The 23,432-nt window shown below is 45.0% G+C and overlaps 1 protein-coding gene across 8 annotated transcripts in view; it reads left to right on the top strand.

Annotated features, from left to right (window-relative positions):
- LOC119441537 (probable serine carboxypeptidase CPVL) overlaps positions 1 to 22,591 on the top strand; it is an 80,144-nt gene extending 57,553 nt beyond the window's left edge. Inside the window, exons 1-5 of one of the 8 annotated variants that reach the window (XM_049661371.1) lie at positions 4,161 to 4,336; positions 6,062 to 6,186; positions 14,524 to 14,615; positions 20,263 to 20,593; positions 21,450 to 22,583. In XM_049661371.1, coding sequence (XP_049517328.1) covers positions 4,251 to 4,336; positions 6,062 to 6,186; positions 14,524 to 14,615; positions 20,263 to 20,593; positions 21,450 to 22,249 — 1,434 coding nt within the window. In that variant the 5' untranslated portion in view covers positions 4,161 to 4,250 and the 3' untranslated portion in view covers positions 22,250 to 22,583. Of the gene's footprint in view, positions 1 to 4,160; positions 4,337 to 6,061; positions 6,187 to 6,356; positions 6,688 to 9,252; positions 10,159 to 13,490; positions 13,767 to 14,398; positions 14,616 to 20,262; positions 20,594 to 21,449 lie in introns of those variants that run through there. The other 7 variants (XM_037706152.2, XM_049661368.1, XM_049661366.1 and 4 more) reach the window with 7 other exon arrangements.
- The last annotated feature ends 841 nt before the right edge of the window (positions 22,592 to 23,432 follow it).

Below are 23,432 nucleotides of genomic sequence, written 5' to 3'. Positions count from 1 at the left end.
TCCTTTTTTTAGTAAGGTTGTTGAAAAGTTATTTTCCACACGTCTTACAGACTACCTTAACAAATTTAGGCTACTATCGCCACATCAGTTTGGATTTCATCAGGGGATTTTCACTAATCTCGCGTTGGCTGCACTTACTGGAAACATCAGAAACACAATTGTATCAGTCCTTGGATCAGTCTCCTTGATCCAACTGTGATCCAAACACAGTTGGATCAGTTCCTTGGATCAATCTTTATTGACTTCAGTCAAGCTTTTGACTCGATCAATCATACTATTCTTTTGGACAAACTTTCTTCTTATGCTATAACTGGCCCGCCACAAGAACTAAATTCAAACTGCTTACTTAATCGTACTCAGACTATGTCTATTTCAGGCGTGCTTTCTGACACCAAGACTATCAACATAGGAGTCCCACAAGGCTCTATATTAGGGCCTCTTCCATTCCTCATCTACATTAATGATCTATCAGATTGTTTGTCGCGACACACCGAATCCTTATACTCTACGCTGATGACACCATCATTTTCACTTCAAATGACTCCATTTCAGCCCTAACTTCCCAGCTAAACAGTGATCAGCAGAGCGTTACTATTTGGTGCCATAAAAATAAGCTTGTTATTAATCCATCTAAAACAAAGTTTGTTATTTTCAGTTCTAGGTGTAACTTACTTGCAGTGTATGTCAATAACTATGCAATATACCCATCTAATCAATGCACATTTCTCGGTGTCGAGCTTGACTGTTTTTTAAGCTTTAATGCGCACATCAATCAAATAAAAAGGAAAACCGCCTACGGCATTCGTGTTTTTCTCAATGCTCGTCAATATTTCACGTCCCCTACTCTAACTTCTCTCTATTTTGCGTTCATTCATAGTCATTTGACCTATTGTATCGAGTCATGGGGCCTTACATATAAAGCTTACTTATGCCCGCTAGAACATATTCAAAAACAGTCACTCTGTATTGTAACGCAAAGCACATATCACGCTCATTCGGCTCCACTATTTTCCTTATTAAATATCCTTCCTATTTAAATATTATTTTCGCTAACTTATCCATTATGGCCTACCACATCATACGTAATCCAAGTCTTCTTTATATTGTTGGAAAGAAATTTACGACTAACTCTAATAATACACGTTTCTCCCACAATAATAATATCTTACCGCCTAGGGCTCGCACTAATTACGGACAAAATACCGTAAGCTTCGCTGCCATCAAGGTGTCGAATAGTCTACCCTTCGAGGCTAAAACCTCGTAATCATTATTATTTTCAAACGTTCAGCTCGCCTGTTCATGAGAAGTTGATTTATATGACGATCGCTGCCGTTACTTCTTTCTGCTCTCCAGTGCATTTCGTGTTCATACAGTTACTTAATCTCGTGTGATTTATTAGTGTTCAATTTCTATTGCTTGCATCTGTGACACTTCGTTATGCTATCGCTTATTTACTCACTTATTTGCATATGTTTTTCAGCTTTGATTAGTTCTTCAGTTCGTCACTTCCTATTCTTGCCAAATGCCTGTATTTGTATGTATTGTTTGCTTGTATTTCGCAATTGATTCTGTTTGCTTGCATGGTATACTTATATTTCGCAATTGCTACTGTTATTTTTTTATTATTTTATGCATATTGTAGCACTGCCAAGATGGCCGAAAGACAATCTCTTCAATCGTCGTCGTCTTCACCCAAATGGTCAACGTCATCTTTGTCCCATTGCGCGCAGTCTCGTAACAATATTTTAACAAGATGTCCCATTGCAGTGTCCACACTAAGGGACCTCTTTCTGTATACCTTACTGCATATGTAACCCCATCATGATCATGCTCAATAAACTCAAACTCAAAGGGAAAGAAAGACAAGGAGGTTAGCCAGTATAAGTACCGGCTGGCTACCCTATGCTGGGGAAATGGGTAAAGGGAATAAAAGGAGTAGAAGAAAGAAAGAAAAAAATTGAAGTAAGAAAAATTACGATGGGAGGTAACCCTCATTAGTAAAAGCTACTTCAAGCCATAGACGACAAACGACGGGATGAGGTAACTCTCATTTGTCGTCTATGGCTTGGAGTAGCTTTTACTAATGTGTACTCCAACCCTTTGGAATGGCCACAAGTCCAGAGTGTGAAGTTTGTGGGTGCAAAGATACGATAGTGCACATTCTGTGTGATTGTCGTCGTTTCAATGCCCAAATAAAAGTCCTCGATCAGCACCACGCTCGACCATACTGACAACCGCCCCCTTACGGAAGCCAGAATTCTTGGACTCTGGTCCCAGCTGACGTCGACCCGAACTACTTTAAAAGCGCTAGTGTTTTTAAAGGAAATGGGACTGGTCGAAAAGCTATAATGCGTGCGAAGTGATGCGTTAGTTTTTTTTTTTATCTTCTCTTGTTTTCTCATCTTTTCTGACCTTACCCCGTTCCCCAGAGTAGCCTATCACCTCTTGTTTTTTTTTTTCTCTCTGTCTGCCCATTCTGAAGGATTGGCCAAGAATGGGCACGCAACCAGTGGCACATGCTGAATGGCTGAATCAAAGAAAATCACGTGAATCAAAGAATCCCGTTGAATTTAATGCACCATTCCGTTCAGAGGCCGGTGTGCTTTAGAGACATCAATGAGCCGACATTACAAGTTGAGATTTAAGTAGGAATTTTTTTTTTTGTTAAGCAGAACAGAGGTGCATTTACTAGTACTACTTAGTCGGTCAACATACAGAGGCTGTATAAACCGTTTTCCGGTACTTGCACTCGGTGCTCATAGGAACTTCGTATATATCCGCAAATATATCCTCTGAAATACGAACCAACCCTGCAGCAACCATGCCAAACAAGGGAGGGTATAGGCAAACAAAGCCTCATTTTAATTCGGTCATCAGTGCGCAAGTAGTTTCTATAGGCAGTCTTCTTCAGAACCAATAAAGGTCGCTGTGGCAGCAGTGTATTTGTAACCCGACAAAACTTCCGGTCGAGCGTTTTTGGCAGCCAAATTTTCCAAGAAAAAGGAAGTATTTTGTCCCGGAGTCGACTATATAGGTGCACGTTTTTGATGTGTTCAAATATAAGGAACACGCCAAGGTAAATCGATTGCATACATGCAGCTTTCTTGTGCAGTTCAGAGAAAAATTAGTTTGTTAAACAACGTTTCCACTGCGTAGCAAAATAGGGGACAGCTGGAGGCTCCTACATATTCACTGTCTGTCGCAACTTCATATACTTTTCCTACTCTCCTTCACTCGCTAAATTCAGCGGGCTGTCTTCTGGACCACCTCTGTGTGTAAGTAAACGTTAAAAGGGTCTTCAGAGGCAGGCTCTGGCGAACGCTTTTTAGTGCAGATTTCACCAATCAATCAATCAATCAATCAATCAATCAATCAATCAATCAATCAATCAATAATTCCGTCGGTTTTGTTATTGAACTCAGATTTGAAATTGAAGCTTTGTTCCCGTATCCATACAGCGTACAGACGACAAAAGCCCCCCCAAAAAAAAAACCCATTAATTCACCTTTACTAGATCTGTGTCCCCTCAAGTAACAAACACGTATATAAACAGAATATATATACATTATACAACATGCTTGCGCACTATGTTCACAGGACTAAGGCTCCAAGGTCTTCACCAGTCGCCCTTAATCAAGGATTGCGAAAATGAAAAAAAAAAAAAATGAATCAAACTCGTACAAGATGGGAGGTAACCCAATAACTCCATTTTCAAGTAACTTATAGGACAGGTACGTGTATAGCTCGGCAAGTTGAACGGACAAGTTGAGCAACTGTTTGCAAATAATTCAGCATCATCATTTCACTGCAGTTCTCTTGAAGGCGTGGCGAATTCTATGAAGACAAAGAAAAAAAAAAAGAACACCTCGGCAATTGTATACGTATTTGTGCAGATGAGCTTATACGCCTCTATAACCACGCACTAGAGGCGCCCCCCCCCCCCCCCCCCCCCCACCTCTCACATGCTAGCAAGTCGTCGATAACTCGCTGCGGAGAGTCGACAGCACTGCCGAGAGAGAATATTAACTCTATCCCTGAGCCCTTATCCGTTAAAGAGATAGCGAAAATACCGATAACTGAAACAGTGGAGCGTAACATTCGTGCTACACTATAGCGTTTGGCTTTGTTGCTAAACCGAGGTCTGCGAACGATCTGGAACATCTGCGTCGCAGTCGTCGTTGGATTGTGGATGATAAGAGGCGAAACTAAGCAGTGTTTCATTGTCCCGTGATTACAGAACACGCCGAAAAATGAAGTCTGCCTTGTTGGCGTTGTGCGTGCTGTGCAATGGCGCCCAGGGATGGTTCGGTGCCTCCATGCGCAGGCTTTACAATGGGTGAGCACCAGTTTGCGATGAGCTTTGTTTCAGTGGCGACATCCTTTAAGGGGTCACTAAAAACAATATAATGTTAAGCTGCCATAGTAAATTGCGTTTCTGCAAAGCGGGCACTCTTGCCGTGAGAGTAAGCGTCAAAATCCGTAAAACCAGAAAAGAAAACGGGTGGCGACACCGTCCTAAAGTTCCTGCATGCAACCCACGATAGTGTCAAGAATATTTACAGTGACTCGGGTACAGTTAAATGTTTATCGATAAGGAAAGACTCAAATGCATTCTCAAGGAATCAGAGAACCGATATCAGAAGTTTCGGGATGTTTTCGTGCTTCAAATCGACCAATGCACGAAAATATACCTTTTAGGTACGTGATGTAACATTGATGCACCGGCGCTATGAATCCGGTGCGAAATTCAAGAAAGGAAACTTAGGTCCTTAGTTTCTCCAGTAATAATCAACCTTGTTCGACCAAATGAATTGAAATGGGGGGTTTAAAAGTAACGCTTTATGTCAGTATAAACTGATATGGTGTTGCTCGTTTTGCCACTTTAATGGTTATATCATTCAAGAAGTAGCGACTTTTTCACACGTATCGTCATCATGACTCTCATTATTTATGTCCCGATCATGTATTACTATAGCGGAATATTCGCCAGAAAAGAATATTATGTCCCCGCCCCTCAGATTCGTTACGGCGTCCGTAACGTGTGTGAACCTTCCTACTGTCTTCATCGGATCAACTTTTCACTGCCATTGGTGGCACTTCGTATATTTATTTTCTTTCAACAAGCCGTAGTCAATATTATAACATTGTTTCCATTACCCCCGTCGCAGGTCTACAGTCGTTAGCGCATGGTTATATAACGTCTCGGTTTTGTACGTGACAGCGTCACAAAACAACGAGGCGCAACGGTAATGCGAAAAGTTAGACGAACCAACGTCATATTTTAATACTGAAATTCTCTTCACTTAACTCCACTCTGCATTCTCGGCGGATCATGTCAACGACGAAAAGGAAATATTTCAGAAGGCGGAGCCGAGGTCTTTCGTCTTCTGTTGAGCAACTGACCTAGTGCGCCCAATATGCCGTTTGCACGGCAGGAGGGCATACACGGGACTTTTTTTTTTCTCTTTTTTAGGGTGAGGGGGCCATGCAGGTTGTTCTGAGAATCTTTAGAAGTTAATGGCTCCGGCGAAACAGAAACGGACGCGCGAACTGCAAGCGTTGTCGTCGCCGTTCTTTCTGTGTGTGTTACCTGCTCTGCCGTTACAGGACTGCGGTCAAGACTCGCTTCATGAGAACACGAGGGATTTAGATAGCAAAGAAACAAAAGAAGAAAAAAAAAACAACAAGAAAACATACGTCGTTTAATGGAAACACTTTTCATCTGAACTTTGGTCAAAAGGAAATACCGCGAGAGTTTCCGTTACTGCAATCAGTGTTCGATGCACTTCGTTGCGCAGAAAAGTGGCCGCAGGGTTACATTTCAACTGGTTTGAGGTAGACTGATGTCGCTTACACGATGACGAACTCGCCGACAACGAGGCAGGTTGCTTGCAACACACCATGCACTGAAATCACCGCTTCATTTTCTCGAATGGACAGTGTAAGCTAAAGCGCTAGGTTAACGCCGCACATATATGACTCGGGCTGCTTTACCTTCAAGTCCTCATAGACTCAACCCGGAAAGGCTACACAATTTATTCGGTCTTTTACGGGTCCGCAGGCCACAGAGAGCCCGCAGAGCAGCGTCGCAGCTGGACGACGTGGGTGACCCGCTCTTCCTGACGCCGTTGATCGAGGCTGGCCAGTTGGAACAGGCGCGTAACCTGAGCCGCGTCGGTTCGCTCGGTGCCGTGCCGGACTTCCCAGGCTACTCGGGGTTCCTCACCGTCAACAAGCAATACGGAAGTAACCTGTTCTTCTGGTTCTTCCCGGCCAAGGTAGATAACGTTGCCGGAGGAGGCCATATAGGTCCCGTAAACTCCACTACTGCCTCCTGGTTCTGATTCCCCTTGCAGGAGAACCCGGAGAAGGCGCCCGTGGTTCTTTGGCTGCAGGGAGGACCGGGCGGTTCCTCGCTGTTCGGACTGTTCGTGGAGCACGGACCGTACTGGGTGGCTAAGGGCGGCGTGCCCGAGCTTCGCGACACCACCTGGGCCCAGCGTTACTCGATGCTCTACATCGACAACCCGGTCGGCGCCGGCTTCAGCTTCACCCAGGACGACCGCGGCTACGCTCGCAACGAGGAAGACGTCGGCCGTGACCTGCACGAGGCCCTGCAGCAGTTCTTCACGCTCTTCCATGAGTACGCGGCCAACGACTTCTACGCAACGGGAGAGTCATACGCCGGTGTGTACACCTTGCTTGCGCACATTTTGGTATTTGATGGAGAGCGCGGTGACGCTATTTACAAATAAATTATGCACACGACGCGTGCGTTGCGCCTTGCGCTGTGCACAACCTTCCGCTGTGCAGACGGTTGAGAATGTCAGTGCATGTATTATTCAAAGCTTGAGACTTGTTTATCTGCTCTGCATGAACCTCTCTTATGATTTCTAAAATAGGTTTCTTTAAGCACCAGCTCTTCTAATAACTTCTTTCGTATCTTCTTATCTGAGCACAGCCCTTGAGCAGTCCTATGCAGTAAGTGAGAAATCAAATCGCGCGCTGCGATTTTTCATAGGGGAAGTGTGACAGGAGCACTCTCTCGCCTAGCTTATAGTGGGGGAGTGAGAGAATATTGTGAATGAAGAAGTTGGTTCTACAGGGAGCCGGCTCTTCTAAAACATAAATGCTGCTATATTACCAGATGCCAGCAACATCTGTAGTAATCAGGAGAGTGGTAAGAACAGATGAGGCGGCTGATGTGTAAATGAGGCGCATAACTGAGTACATCAGATTGTCCAAAAGCTATCACCCCCCCGCCATCCCTTGCATTATTTCCTTATATGACTGGTAAGTAGCCGCATATGTGACGGCTTCGGAGCTGTTAAACGTGCATCACCTGAGAAACGTGCAACTCAAGAGATCAGATAGAATTCGCTGAACTGTCAAAACTGATCAACAAGAAAAAAGTAAGGGATATTCGAAATTATAACGTGGTAAAGATTGAGGAAGCCGTGAAATGTCGACGCAGCATTAAATCAGTAAGAAGAAAGCTTGGCATAGGAAGAGGCAAGGTATGCACTAAAAGATAAGCATGGTAATATCATCAGCAATTTCGATGACGTAGTAAAAGCATCGGAAGAATTCTATACTGACCTGTACAGTGCCCAAAACAGCCAAGCTACTTTCATTCGAAATAGTGATGAACCGGATACAGAGGCTCCTTCTATAACCAGCGATGAAGTTAGAAGGGCCTTGAAAAACATGACCAGGGGAAAAGCTGCTGGAGAAGATGGAATAACAGTAGATTTAATCTAAGATGGAGGAGATATCATGCTTGAAAAGCTTGCGACCCTTTATACGCAATGCCTCACAACATCAAGTGTACCAGAGAGCTGGGAGAACGCCAACATTATACTAATCCACAGGAAGGGAGACGTTAAAGAATTGAAGAATTACAGACCCATTAGCTTGCTTTCATTCAGTATTGTATAAAATATTCACCAAGATAATTTTCAATAGAATCAGGGCAACACTTGACTTCAGCCAACCAAGAGAACAGGCTGACTTCAGGAAGGGATATTCTACGATGGATCATATACATGTCATCAATCAGGTAATCGGGAAATCTGCGGAATACAATCAACCTCTCTATATGGCTTTTACAGATTACGAAAAAGCATTTGATTCAGTAGAGATACCAGCAGTCATAGAGGCATTGCGTAATCAAGGAGTACAGGAGGCATACGTGAATATCTTTGCAAACATCTACAAGGATTCCACAGCTACCATGGTTCTCCACAAGAAAAGTAGAAAGATACCTATCAAGAAAGGGGTCAGACAAGGAGACACAATCTCTCCAATGCTATTCATTGCATGCTTAGACGAAGTATTTAGGCTCTTAGACTGGGAAGGCTTAGGAGTGAGGATGAACGGCGAATATCTCAGCAACCTTCGGTTTGCAGATGACATTGTCCTATTCAGCAACAATGGAGACGAATTACAGCAAATTATTGAGGACCTTAATCATGAAAGTGTAAGAATTGGGTCGAAGATGAATATGCAGAAGACAAAGAAAATGTTCAATAGCCTGGCAAGGGAACAAGAATTCAGGTTCGCCATTCAGCCTCTAGAGTCTGTAAAGGAGTACGTTTATCTAGGTCAATTACTCACAGGGGACCCTGATCACGGGAAAGAAATTTACAGAAGAATAAAATTGGGTTGGAGTGCATACGGCAGGAATTGTCAAATCCTGACTGGGAGTTTACCACTGTCGTTGAAAAGAAAAGTGTACAATCATTGCATTCTACCGGTGCTAACATATGGGGCAGAAACTTGGAGGTTAACAAAGAAGCTCGAGAACATGTTAAGGACCGCACAAAGAGCGATGGAACGAAAAATCTTAGGACTAACGTTGAGAGACAGGAAGAGAGCGGTGTGGATCAGAGAACAAACGGGGATAGCCGATATTCTAGTTGACATTAAGCGGAAGAAATGGAGTTGGGCAGGCCACGTAATGCGTAGGATGGATAACCGGTGGACCATTAGGGTTACAGAATGGATACCAAGAGAAGGGAGGCGCAGTCGAGGTCGGCAGAAAACCAGATGGGATGATGAAATTAGGAAATTTGCAGGCGCAAGTTGGAATACGCTAGCGCAAGACAGGGGTAATTGGAGATCGAAGGGAGAGGGCTTCGTCCTGCAGTGGACAAAAATATAGACTGATGATGATGATGATTATGACGACCTGAGAAATGCGGTTTCGCGAATTTCACTCCGACTGCATACGCGTTTGTCACCTCGTTACAGGAAAGTACGTACCAGCAATCGCGCACGCCATCGACACAGCCGTTGCGCCCAGGGTCAAGATCAACTTGCGCGGCATCGCCATCGGAGACGGAATGGTCGACCCGGAGACCATGCTCGACTACGCCGACTTCCTCTACCAGATCGGCCTCGTAGACAGACGACAAGCCGATTACATCCGCGCGGAGACTGCTCGGGCCGCTGCCTACATCAAGCAAGAACGCTACATGGACGCGTTTCTCATCTTCGACAAGTTTATAAACATAGACAGTCTATATGAGCCATCGTACTTCAAGAATGTCACAGGTTTAGACTCACATTACAACTTCCTGCTGTCCACTAACCCTGAGTGTTTCGACTATTACCAGACATTCGTTGACACACCCGTTGTCCGCAAGGCCATTCACGTGGGTAACCTGACTTTCAACAAAGGAGAAGCCACTGAGAGCCACCTTCGGGAAGACATCATGCAATCCGTCAAGCCGTGGCTCGCGTCACTCATGGACAAGCCGCAGTACAAGGTACTCATATACAACGGTCAACTGGACATTATCATCGCGTACCCACTGACGGACAACTTTGTGTACAGCATCCAATGGTCGGGCAAGGAAGCTTTCGACAAGGCGGAACGTAAGATTTGGAAGAGGCCGGACGGAAACGGCGTCGCAGGATACGTCCGGACAGTTGGAAATTTCACGCAGGTCCTTGTTAGGGACGCCGGTCACATCCTGCCCTACGACCAGCCCGACGTTGCGCTCGACCTTATCACCCGATTCATCGACGGGAAGCCTTTTAACTCGTGAGATCCTTATTTGGATGAAGGACAGATCAAAAATTGTTTTATTTGACGCGAATGCAAATAAACACCGAGGAAATGTGAAGGGCATAAGTGCGCTGTCCCCCTTTTTTTTTTCGTTTCTGGTGCTGTTAGAGAGAGAAATGGGGTAGGAAGTGCAGGGAGGTTAACCAGAAGAGCTTTTGGTTTGTTACCCTGCACGGGGGGAAGGGTAAACGGAAAAGAAAGATGGAAAGACTAGCGGAAAGATTTAGCAAAGACGCGAAAAAAAAAAAGGATACAGGGAACGTCTGTGAGCACTATAGTCGTGACTTGACCGATTTGTGGTGTGACCACTGTACAGGCTGGCTTTCAAGGATTGCCTCTGTCGAAAGTGGATGGTTGCGAAGTCGGGCCAACTCGGTCGCGAGTGACCGCCTGTGTGCGCTGTATCAAGGACAACGACAACGGACGACTTCAATATTTTCCTCACTGCCGCAGTGATCACAAGCAGCACTATTTTTTCCCTTTAATTGATGCGGAAGGCAAATGATTTTGTGAAAGCGACACCAAACCACAGTCGGCAAGGTATTGCTGTTTCGGGTCGGGATCCTCCAGTTGGAGGACGGCGCTGTTTGCTTCCAAAACATGTGCCAACTAGCTCACCTAGTCGCATTAATTATGCCATAAATGGCCACGACTTTCCCCAGAGAATAGCACGAGTTCAAGCCTTGGTTTAGGTGGTTATTGAAACATGCCGTTTCGTCCTATGCCGTAACAGTGCCGGTTATTGCAGTCCTTACAATTTCGTAATATACCATATCATTTTTCTGTTCATAAATATCCGCGCTGTGAACGGGGTTGGCTGCGAAGCTGGGCTATCACCTGATCCGATAGACCAATGTGACGTATACCCTTGAACGATTGAACAATGCACTACATGAAATGATTGACAGGAAGAGAATTAAATGCGCTGTACGAAAACGTTATTTATTTGAAACGATATTGATAACTGTTCCCGTCGCCGCTCATCGTGTTCATGCTGCTCTTCGGGAGTCCTAACTATATATGTGTGGCCTTCCCATATAGCGCTATCACAACACAAATGAAATAAGTCGCTAGGCGGGTTCTACTTTTACATGTGAAAGTGTAGTGACGTCACTCTCTGTTTGGTATGCCACAGTTGCCACTTCCCGGCAACTGCAGCCTATGTGACCGTAATCTTTACGGGGAAACGCACGCGGCGAACGCTAAGTACTTAGCATTGTTCGAACGCGCCTTATCATCTGTCACCTGGTTTTGACACTTGTTTTGTGCTTTTCTTTATTGAAACGAATACTGGGGTGCGTGTCTGCATGCGGAACTTCAATGAAGATAGGCACTTATCGCTTCAATTCGTGCAGTGGTTGCCTGTCGACTGTTCTGTCTACGGAGACGAAAAATCACGGGATCCGAGTCATATATAGAGCTTCGCTGTAAAACTGATGTCAAATAGTAGTGAGCCAAAGCATAGTGTGAACAACGATGAAAAATCGCAGCCATTCCACTCTGTAAATGTGGGCTACCAGCGGAGCTGTAAATGAAATACACAAGGATCACATGCGAGTAACTACTAAAATTGACGTTTATTGACAACGAACAAGTTGCTTTCTGTTTCTTACTTCATCGTGTCACTCACTTCGTGAGAATGGCAGCGATATCCCTATGACCACTATGGTACACGGCAAATAGTATAGTAGGTATACATTTCCTGCGTTCTTGGCAGATACCAAGTCTATACACGTACGCCGCTGTGTGGTTGGTTGCGCCGGGTCCCTGTAGCAACGCAACCCAAACTCTTGTAACACGAACTGCACGAAGCGTTGCCCCTGAGTTGTCCACATTTAAGTCACCAACAACCACAACATGTCTGATGTCGTCCCGTGAGACGGACGTGAGGTGAGTGCGCAGAAATCTCTCCACACCCACGATCGCGGCCCGCGGGGATATGTCGAAAGTTTACACAACAGTGCCATCTTCCGTTTGAACACAACACACGCCCAAACACTCACCGTCGTCTTCATCCAGAGAATCCAATATTCACGACTGCACACGCGTACCGTTCCTCGCATAGGGAGCTTACATTTTTGCAAGTCATCATGTTTTTTTGTAAGTCATCCACCCTTCCTATGATTCACCAAACTCGAAACTACCATTCACCAAGCTCCGCACTTTTTTTTTTTTTTTTGCTGAGAGGCCCTCAAATCTCACATATATTTTGTTGCAAGTCATTCCCCCACTCCATAACAGCTTGATTCACTATCAATTCACATTTGATTCATTCTTGATTCACCCTATCACTGGTTGGCTCACCTTCATTCACTCTATCATCTCGGTTTTACTATCATCACACTTGGTTTGCTCTATTATTCCAAATTTCCAATTTTCACCACTCTTGATTCACCCTCATTTACTCTTCATTATCTTAGCTCACTCTATCTAATCATTACCTTTCGTTTGACTCCTATCACCCAACTAAATCCCTTTAACTCACGATAAATTCACTCTTAGTTCACCATCAATTCACTCTGAATTCACCTCATTGACCTCTCTGCATACCCATTTTTTATCATTATCATTACCATCATTAAGCATTACTATGATTAATTCCCGGTTCTTGGTCACTTCTAGAGCTTTGCGACCCATTTTTCTGTATTGTCATGCTGATTATCACGACCAATTTAAGGACTATCATGATTACTTATCTATATTTATATTCCTCATGTAATTACCTATCGATTGATATATAATTTTATGGGGTTTGCAATGATCTTATTGAGTTATCGATTTTTTACATATTTTAACCGATTCATTGTCCGAATTTTGGCTCCACATTCTTTTGAGGGCACCTCAAAACGAGACATATAAGTATTTCGCCTTACTATAAACAGTGATCACAGTATTATCAATTACGTGCACAGCACAGACAGTCAAGTGTGCACTAACAAAACAAAGACACACACGAAATTCATGGCCGGAAAGCGCCTAAACACGTCGCCTAGACACATCGAACAGCGCCTAAACACATCGACTGTGGAAGGATATAAAGAAATATATCGATCGATTGTCAGAGGATGCAGAGTATATGAGAATTAATTTCCATTCGGAAACAACATTTTATGACAGAAATATCTATACCGCGTGGGAATCTGATTAAACAGATTCGACGACCTTCAGTAATATGTTCCACCTCATAGTTCCAGTGTGCGTCCGTCGAAGGCTAGGCGCCATTGGCCCAAGCCTGCGCGAGAAGTGTCCCCGTATAGGCTTACATCTGTTGATGTAAGTATTTACGCACATAGCCACTTCAGGCAAGGCCCATGCGCTATCCATTTGCCTGATACTCGCGACCGAGGATCGAGTGTACCGCCTCCCTCCTGCAGTCTTATCGGAAAAGGAGATAACCAGAACGCCGATGGCCACAACGCGGCACTTTATCATATCCTAGCGTACACGTGTAAACTTTGCAGGACTGCCGGATTTCGTATCGAAACTACGTTCTGCCAATGAACTCGAATAGTTCCACGTCAAGCGTCGTCTGATCGTTGAGAGGAAAAGGCTAAACTGAAGGGTGACCATCTGCAACCATCGCTGTCCCGTGAGCTAAGCACCCGAATATGAAGCATGCCTTGTTGGTTCTGTGTGCGCTGACCGCAGGCGCTCAGGCCTGGTTTGGGGCCTCAATGCGAAGGCTCTACAATGGGTGAGTAGAAATTTGCGAGTACGTTGTGAGTACCAAAACAGAAATCTTTGTTGTTCGCAAGAGAAGTGGTGTGGCTTTCTTTCGAATCGACGGAGCCTGCTCCGTCGTTACTTTTTACTTTACCCAGTTACTTTTTTAACAAAACGTCGTTATATGCATTGAAGCCCAAAAGTAACTGGAACGCCAATGCATTTCTCCGCAAAGTTCGGGAATTAATATCTCGAAACTGGTGTCGTCCTGAGAATTCTTTCCAAATTGATCCGCCTTGCGAACTCCACGGCTAGGATTTGTAAATTGCAACATGGGTCATATGGTAATTAGTTAAAAAATTAATTAGTGAATTTTTCTTAATTTGTCGATTATGCAGTTCAATTTTTTCTGAAAGTAAAGTCCACCTCTTCGCGTACGTAGACCAGCTCATGAACTTGAATTGTGTTATCTGCCACAGGCAACCTTTAAAAAATTCTGAAAGTGTTCGCTGAGACACCCGGTATGTTTGTAAGCAGCGGGATGGTCTCACGAGAAGTCTAAAAGAAAAGCTTGTCTGCACGACTTCCTCACAAGCAAGGGAGTTCTTAGATGTCGCCCTAAGCGTGATGTCACCAAATATTTCTTCACGGATTCTACCGCAGGCCAGACAGCATCCGCAGAGCACCGTCGCAGCTGGGCGACGTGGGCGACCCGCTCTTCCTGACGCCACTGATCGAAGCTGGCCAGCTGGAGCAGGCGCGTAATCTGAGCCGCGTCGGTTCGCTAGGGGCCGTGCCGGACTTCCCGGGATACTCGGGGTTCCTCACTGTCAACAAGCAGTATGGAAGCAACCTGTTCTTCTGGTTCTTCCCTGCCAAGGTACATTGCCCAAGGCCCCCGGCCTGAAGCTCCGTTAAATCGTACATTTTACAGGTATGAAGAATGTGAGAGAAAGCTGCGATAATCCCCACTGCAACATTCACATGTACGCGTGCGCAATGGAGCAAATATGAATTAAGCCAATCCGGCCTGGTTTCTTTCTGCGCTCTCTGAAGCACGTCCTTCTGATCACTCTGTTCGTAATCATGGAATAGATGCTCTGCATATCAGGTAGGCTTCAGTGTAGACTGAATTCTTGATACTACATACGTAATTTATTTACTGATGGTCGCGTTAATGTCTTCATACCGATCACTTCTGTGGATTTTGTTGCATCGTCTATGGACACATGTTCTTGCACTTATTTCTTTTTGCACAAGTTGGTGACAAGTATTTCGTATATTCTGCTCGAGATGAGGACATTACCCTAACAGTGCTGCCTAGTCCACGATTTCGTGCTGGTTTGGTGTGTGAATGTTATGATGTCATAAGGCTGTTACTCCTAACCTCAGGAGATGTAGAACTCAGTCCAGGACCGCACGCTGACTGAGAAAGTGACAAATGCACGAACACTGACTTACTGAAGACGACACTAAAAGAACAGAGGAAGACAAACAAGACATTGAAGGAATTGACTTCAAACCTGAAGGAAGTGGTAAGAACAGCATCCGGCAGACAAATAACAATTACTGCCATTGAGGATTAGCTAGCTTGATTGAGTCAATGCGAACAAAAGACCTTGGAATGTGAAAGTTGTTGCAACAGCACGAGCAAACAGCATGACGCCGTTATTAAAGTTGATGACATGGAGAATAGAATCCGCCGAAATACCTTAGTAATTTATGACGTTACTGAGGAACTAGACGACGAGGCCAAAGCACTAGAAAATAAAATACGGGAAGGTAACGTTAAGGAGATACTCGGCCTCGAAGTCAGATCCATAGAAAGAATTCATTGGATCGGCAATCGTCACGGTCAGTGCCTACGCCTGATTATTCTTGACATTTATAATGCATGAAAAAGCACCAAAATTGTTTCGTGTTGTAACAAACTCTACGGCATACAGGTATCAGTATCAGAAAATTTCCCCAAAAGAAAAAGAAACATCCGAGTTAACTTATCGCGCTCGACGGCAGTTCATCAGGCAAACGAATCTAAGTTTTAAATATCATTTGATAACCTAAGATTAAACGGACGAACATATGCGCGTGGGATGCGGCACAAGAGAGGTGACCCGCCGTGGTTGCTTAGTGGCTATGGTGTTGGGCTGCTAAGCACGAGGTCGCGGGATCGACTCCCGGCCGCGGCGGCCGCATTTCGACGGGGGCAAAACGCGAGAACACCTGTGTACTTAAATTTAGGTGCACGTTAAAGAACCCCAGGTGGTCCAAATTTTCGGGAGTGCCCCACTACGGCGCGCCTCATTATCAGATAGTGGTTATGGCACGTGAAACCACACAATGTAATTTTCTTTTTACAAGAGAGGTCGCCCCTATCTATACGGGATTCGCACACCTTGTCACCTGCTCAAGGTAGCGCCAAAGAATGCAGAAAAAAAAAGCAAGGTAACAAGACACGACGTATTTCTGCGCCGCTTTAGATTGTGTGCCTTCATGCTCAAAGTGCTCTAAATAAAATTGATGAATTAGAAGAGTTACTCATATACTGTATTGCCCAGATCTTCTTACAATTACCGAAACTTGGCTATATGCCGATATACATAATATTGAAATTGCCACTGCCCCATGTCATTGATATGCGCAGGTCGCGATGGTCGCTGAGGCGACGTAGCCATTACGAAAAAAAAAGGAGGATAACATTTCAAGAAAAGCCTGGAAACATTAAAGCCGATGAGATTGATGAGATTGTTAGATGAAATTGTTATTGACTATTTAGAAGAAACCTCGGATACTTTATCAGTTCAACCTTGCGGAGGAGTTAACGGTCTTTGTTTACAACTTAAAGAGGATATTATGCATTGCGAAAAGAACTTCAAATATAAAAACTTCAGAGAACTGAGCGGCAAACACCGTTTATTACGCGGAGCAAAATTAACATAAAACGAAAAGTAATAAGACGACTAAAAAAACAGGAAAATAAATTCTGCAAAGACAAAACAGCTAGCATGCAAATTGAAGTTAGAAATGAAAGCTGCAAAAGACGATTTCGTTTCAAATACGTTAAAGAACTTCATAAGGAAACAACCGCAAACATTTTGGTCCCGCTTATCGAAGCCAGAAGGCTTGATCAGTAAAATAGATCAAAGTGGCAGGTTTGGTAATAGAAGATATGCACACTGCAGCAAATGCATTTAACACGTATTTCCAATCCGTTTTCACGCGCTCGCAGACCTCGCGAGTGCACCCGTGGCAGTCGCTGCCGCACTTGGTGGGCGAAATCCTGATAATAGAATCAGGCATTTTGAACTTGCTTTTGCAAATAGACACCAAGAATGCCCCGGGCTCCGATAACATATCAAATGAATATTTGAAACGATACGCGCAGCAACTGTCTCCCTTTTTGCGGGTTATATTCTCGGAATCGCTGAGTATACAGCAGCTCTTCCCGCGGATAGGTTATGCGATAAAGTGATCCCCATCCGTACAGAAGGCAATGAATTACGCGTGGAAACATACAGACCAATATCACTAACGAGTTGCTGTTGAAGATAATGGAACATACAGTAAGCAAAGCCGTCATGGCGTACTTAGCAGGAAATAACATATTGTATCATATATATGCAACACGGTTTCATAAAACGGTTGTCAACTGTAACACAAATGTTACAGACAACACATGATTTCGCATCTGTAATCAACTCCAAATTTCAAGCTGTTGTCATTTTTATTGATTTTTCGAAGGCCTATGATAGTGTCGTGCACTGCAAACTAATCGATAAAAGTAGGTCTATCAGAATTTAACACAATCTAATATAATGGCCTATCTGTCAAGCCGAACCTAATATGTTGCCATAAATAATTATAGCACTGACCAACTCGAAGTTTATTCAGGGATGCCATGGGAGTCCGTATTAGAATCGGACCATTATTGTTTCTCATATACCTTAGTGACAACGCTGGTTGCGCCAAAAAATGAGTGAAATTGCGGCTTTTTGCCGATGTAGTGGTAATTTACGCTTAACTGTGTGTAATCAATGACGCGCTTTGATTAAATACTGCAGTAAACAATATAACACGTTGTTGTGACATGGGAGGAATGGAAATTATTCTTAATAAAACCAAATATATCACCATCTCTCATAGAAAGACGATCTTTGAGTTCAATTATAGATTAATGAGTAACGATTTAATACTAACTCACCTAACAAAATATTTAGGCATAACCTTTTCAAGTGCGCAGAAATGGAATACTCATATTGACAACACATGTATGAAGGCCTTCGGAACGCTCGGTTTCTTGGGAAGAAAACTGCAGAACCATCCTATCTCAAACTATATAACACCACATAAAACTTTAGTAAGGCCGATTCTTTAGAATGGTAGCGTAGTGTGGAACCCATGCAAGAAAGGACACACATAAATTTAAAATAAGTATCCAAAATAAAGCGTTGCCATTTATATAACCGAAATATTCTCGACAGGAGAGCGTAAGTGCTCTTAGAAACCAAGCAGCACTGCCTACCTTTGTTTCCCGGCGTCGCGCTGACATGAAATTTCGTTTTATGCTTTATCATGACAATATTAATATAAATAAGCGGGATTACGTGCCACCACCGCATCGACACTCCGTCAGAACCTGTGATCATGAACACATCAGGCAGTATCTCACACACTGTGACACCCCCGTTCAAGTATTCATTTTTTCCGTGGGCAATCCAAACCTGGAACGCGTTTGTAAAGGAAATTGTTGAATCGTATTCTGTGGATGGCATTGTTGCAAAATTGGAACCACATTTTGGTTGCGCGTGAGAGTTTTTGGGCGCATAGCTCACAACATGATGCGCAGGATGAATGCTTATTGGACAATGGTGCGTATTTGCATGCTACTTTATGATTTGGGATGCACTTATTGAAATGCACTGAAAAGTGGTAGTTTATTGAACTTCTCGTAACTAAAATAATGCCATATGACTAATATTCTAATTGTTGTGAGCACTTTTTTGTTATTCCTGCTTGATTCACGGGAAACAAAGAAAGTTTACTGCGTTGAATGGCAGTGGCATTGTTTCCTTTCCTATTTTTCTTCCTTCTTTTTGGCCTGTTATTCCCATACTCATGTACGTACATGTTTATACAACCCGCTTTCCTGATTGAGCCTGCGAAAGAAGGCTCACAGTAACGTTAAATAAAAAGTAATGAATAGAATCCAGTAAACACAGTTCAGAAATGGCAGCGGAACCAGCCTATGTAATCATCGCGCTCCAGCGATGGGAGCACATGCAGAGCCACTGACATCGTCTTCCTCTTTACAATGACCCCGGCGGCGAAGAAGGGCCAGCCTGGCGAATTAGGGCAACGATAGGGTCGAGGTATGGCTTGAGGTGGCCGACGTAAATCGTCTTCCGTTTACGGCTATGGTTGTCGGAAACAGATGCCGGCGGAGGGGTGACAAGGTGTACAGTGGCGGCTCGTGGGTATACGGCCGCTGACTTCATCATCCTGATTACAATATATTCGCACTAAGTTCATGCATTGCAGTAATTTTGGTGCTAAGATGTTCGGTAATATCGCTCCCATAGAAGTCTAACGGGCAGTTCTACCAGAGAGAACACAGCACCGGGGAACTCGCGGATTTCCCCCGAATCAGACTTTGTCCCGTCTCTCCTATAGGAGAGGCGGTATTTTCTCGTACGCCATTTAATTCTCAAGCACAACATTAAACAAAACAGCGCAACATAAAGCGTCGTCACGCAAAGAAAAAAAAGAAAGAAAAACAAAACAGAAAAAAAAATGGAAGTTGCACACGACAGAAATGAAAAGGAAAAAGGAACACTGACAAAATGTTTCACGTCTTATATGACCAATTGTGTCAGGAAACGCAACGCGATGCCCGATAAAACACTTCGATGCGGCACTAGAAACGTCGCTATTGTGTGGCTTTCGTAAACAACACAACGTCGCAAGTGGAATGCCATATTCGACACGAGTCGCAGAATGGTTTGGCGAAGTGTTCGGACCACGGTGGCAGCCTTGGCCGGGCTAGGGTGTCTCCGTCAACTCTTTACACAGCCGCACAAGAAACGTAGGCATGGACCACTGCAAGAAACTTATATAGGCATCGGCGGCGTCTGAGCTCCGGAGCCCCTGTGTACGATATCGACGTGCACGCCACGGACTACGTCTCTACTGAGCTTGACAGAACGATGGTTACGGTGGTGTTCAAATCACGACTGGGCGATACGTTCATGCGCAGTTCCTGAACCACGAGAACATACTTTCGCTTCAGACGTGCAATGTACGAACTAAGGAAGACCGTTCGAGCAGAGGGTCTTTAATGAAACCCGAGGGTCGGGCAGACAGAACGCGGAAGGCGCTGAGCGCACATCTTGCAATAAACTAGCTGCATTTATCTTCTTTCAAATTATCCTCTCATCAGGAGGCTACCAGAGCCGACTTTATTCTGAATAGCAGACTGCAATGGAGAGAGGGGCTCCGAACTTCACTCGTGGCTTTGGCTCGGCTTGCAGGAGAACCCGGAGAAGGCGCCCGTGGTTCTGTGGCTGCAGGGAGGACCGGGCGGTTCCTCGCTGTTCGGACTGTTCGTGGAGCACGGACCGTACTGGGTGGCCAAGGGCGGCGTGCCCGAGCTTCGCGACACCACCTGGGCCCAGCGTTACTCGATGCTCTACATCGACAACCCGGTCGGCGCCGGCTTCAGCTTCACCCAGGACGACCGCGGCTACGCTCGCAACGAGGAAGACGTCGGCCGTGACCTGCACGAGGCCCTGCAGCAGTTCTTCACGCTCTTCCATGAGTACGCGGCCAACGACTTCTATGCAACGGGAGAGTCGTACGCCGGTTAGTAAAGCTTGTTCGCGCACTTTTCCAGATACGTGTTAAAGAGGAAAAGAATAGTTTAAAAAATACGTAGAAAACATAGGCCTTATACGTGTAACGTAAACCAAACCACTATATGACTAACACAAAAAAAAAAAATTGAAGGACACTTTGTAAATTCCAAAGTGTGTTAGGCGAAAGCCTGTGCCCATTCGACTGACTACCGCCGCATTCGCATTCGCTCATTCTTCTTCCGGCATTTGGTATCGGGGGAATCCACATTCTTGGGGCACTTCTCCGAACCACTTGCCGTGGAATCATCACCAGGCCGCTTCGGAGCCATCCGACTAACTCGGCTGCCGCAACGAGATGTCTGACGAAGGAGCGTTGCCGCAGGCGCCGCTGTGTCATCACGTGATTGCTGAGAGAAGTAACGGGGAGAGGCCACAGCTGTGGCGGCGCAACTATGCCATGCGCCGCTGCGCCATCACGTGATTGCTGAGAGAGTGTGAGGGGGAAAGGCCACAGATGGAACCGTTCAAGGGCCCGGACGGACGGACGGTCAGACGCCGCGAGTATGAGCCATTAAAGGCTTTCGCCTTAAAACTGTGTCAATAATAGGTGGTATGCACTCACAATAATTAGGTAAATGCATACTATACCTATATCGTCTGCATGTCATCCTTGAGAATTTACCATTGGCGCTCCTTAAGCATATGCCTCAAACCAAGTTAACTAACCCAACAAGGAGTTCCTTTATAGGTGTGGTTCTCCGTTTTGTGGGACTCATAGGGAAACGAGGTGTATACCACAGTCGCTGAACTCCAGTTTGTTGAATTTTACTCCCACGTCATACACATTTGTCTCCTCGTTACAGGCAAGTACGTGCCGGCCATCGCTCACGCTATCGACACAGCCGTTGCACCCAGAGTCAAGATCAACCTGCGGGGAATCGCCATTGGCGACGGAATGGTCGATCCAGAGACCATGTTCGACTACGCCGATTTCTTGTACCAAATTGGCCTAGTAGACAGAGGACAAGCCGACTACATACGCACAGAGACTGCCCGGGCCGTCGCTTACATCAAGCGAGGACGATACCTGGACGCGTTCCTCATCTTCGACAAACTCATAAATGGTGACACCATCTCTGAACCGTCGTACTTCAAGAATGTCACCGGCCTCGACTTCTACTACAACTTCCTCCTTTCAAAAGAGCCGGAGGGTTTCGGCTGCTACCACGCTTTTGTCGACTCCCCCGTTGTCCGCAAGGCCATTCACGTGGGTAACCTGACTTTCAACAACGGAGACGCCACTGAGAGTCACCTTCGGGAGGACATCATGCAGTCCGTCAAGCCGTGGCTCGCGTCACTCATGGACAAGCCGCAGTACAAGGTGCTCATATACAACGGTCAACTGGACATTATCATCGCGTACCCACTGACGGACAACTTTGTGTGCAGCATCCAATGGTCGGGCAAGGAAGCTTTCGACAAGGCGGAACGTAAGATTTGGAAGAGGCCGGACGGAAACGGCGTCGCAGGATACGTCCGGAAAGTGGGAAATTTCACGCAGGTCCTTGTTAGGGACGCTGGTCACATCCTACCCTATGACCAGCCCCAGGTTGCGCTCGATCTTATCACACGATTCATCGACGGGAAGCCCTTCGATGCGTGAGATTCTAACGGAGGGCTCGAGTGTTGCTGTCTTTTAAGCAGAATGTAAATAAATAAAAATCAACAACAAACAGGATAAACGGCAATGAGATGAAATGTCGCCGCGAAGAAACCACAGGAACACGAACATTTCGAAGCAGTTTTCTAGAGCTTGCCGGAAAACTGCCGGTTATTGCAATCTCAAACATACTAGTATAGAACGAGAGATAAATGAGATGCAAAATGCAGAGAGGAACATACTAGTATAATAAATAAAAGGTGCTCTGTACGAAAACTGCCTCTGGAGCAGCGATTCAGGGCCCAGCGCGCACGATAGCAATAGTTAAAGATGAATGAGTGTAGAACAGTTACCTATAGTTTCACGAGGTACGGAGGAAGAGGAGGGGTGTTACTTGCTGCCGGCGTAGTTAGCTTTGCAAACGCTGCCGGCAACTGCTCGGCCTGAACGCCACCTATCAACTTGTATACGGTCTGAACAATGCGAACTGCAGCTAAAAACACCAGGCATCAAAAACAAGTTGACACGGAGCCCAATGCACTTCCAAACCCCGACGACCCACAAGGCTCAACATTAACTTTGAAACTGTGTATCACGAAGCATATCTCTCCTAAATATCCACTGTCCGTACGAAAACAAAATATCACTTGCATTTCACTTGCGTATCACTTGCATTTGAGTGTGGAGCCGCATTATGTTTCATTTTATCGATCAATATCTTACGTTCTTCAAATATGGAGAACACAGTGATGTGAAGACGGATACAGAAAAATGTGAAAAGCTGAATCACAATTTGGATCGAAGATGTACTGCATTTTGAAGGTCGACAACCGGCCATTTCATTTCAAGGTAATAGGATATGCTGAACAATTATCAATACTTTCTCTCCTTTCTCTTTCCTCCTCCTCCTCCCTCCAATACTTTCTCTAAACAGAAATCCCTTCGTTCGTTCGTTCGTTCGTTCGTTCGTTCGTTCGTTCGTTCGTTCGTTCGTTCGTTCGTTCGTTCGTTCGTTCGTTCGTTCGTTCGTTCGTTCGTTCGTTCGTTCGTTCGTTCGTTCGTTCGTTCGTTCGTTCGTTCGTTCGTTCGTTCGTTCGTTCGTTCGTTCGTTCGTTCGTTCGTTCGTCGTTCGTTCGTTCGTTCGTTCGTTCGTTCGTTCGTTCGTTCGTTCGTTCGTTCGTTCGTT

Source organism: Dermacentor silvarum, chromosome 2 (assembly GCF_013339745.2).
Source record: "Dermacentor silvarum isolate Dsil-2018 chromosome 2, BIME_Dsil_1.4, whole genome shotgun sequence".
Taxonomy (NCBI): domain Eukaryota; kingdom Metazoa; phylum Arthropoda; class Arachnida; order Ixodida; family Ixodidae; genus Dermacentor; species Dermacentor silvarum.
Note: the sequence above shows the minus strand (reverse complement) of the source record. Positions and strands in the feature narration are given on the sequence as shown.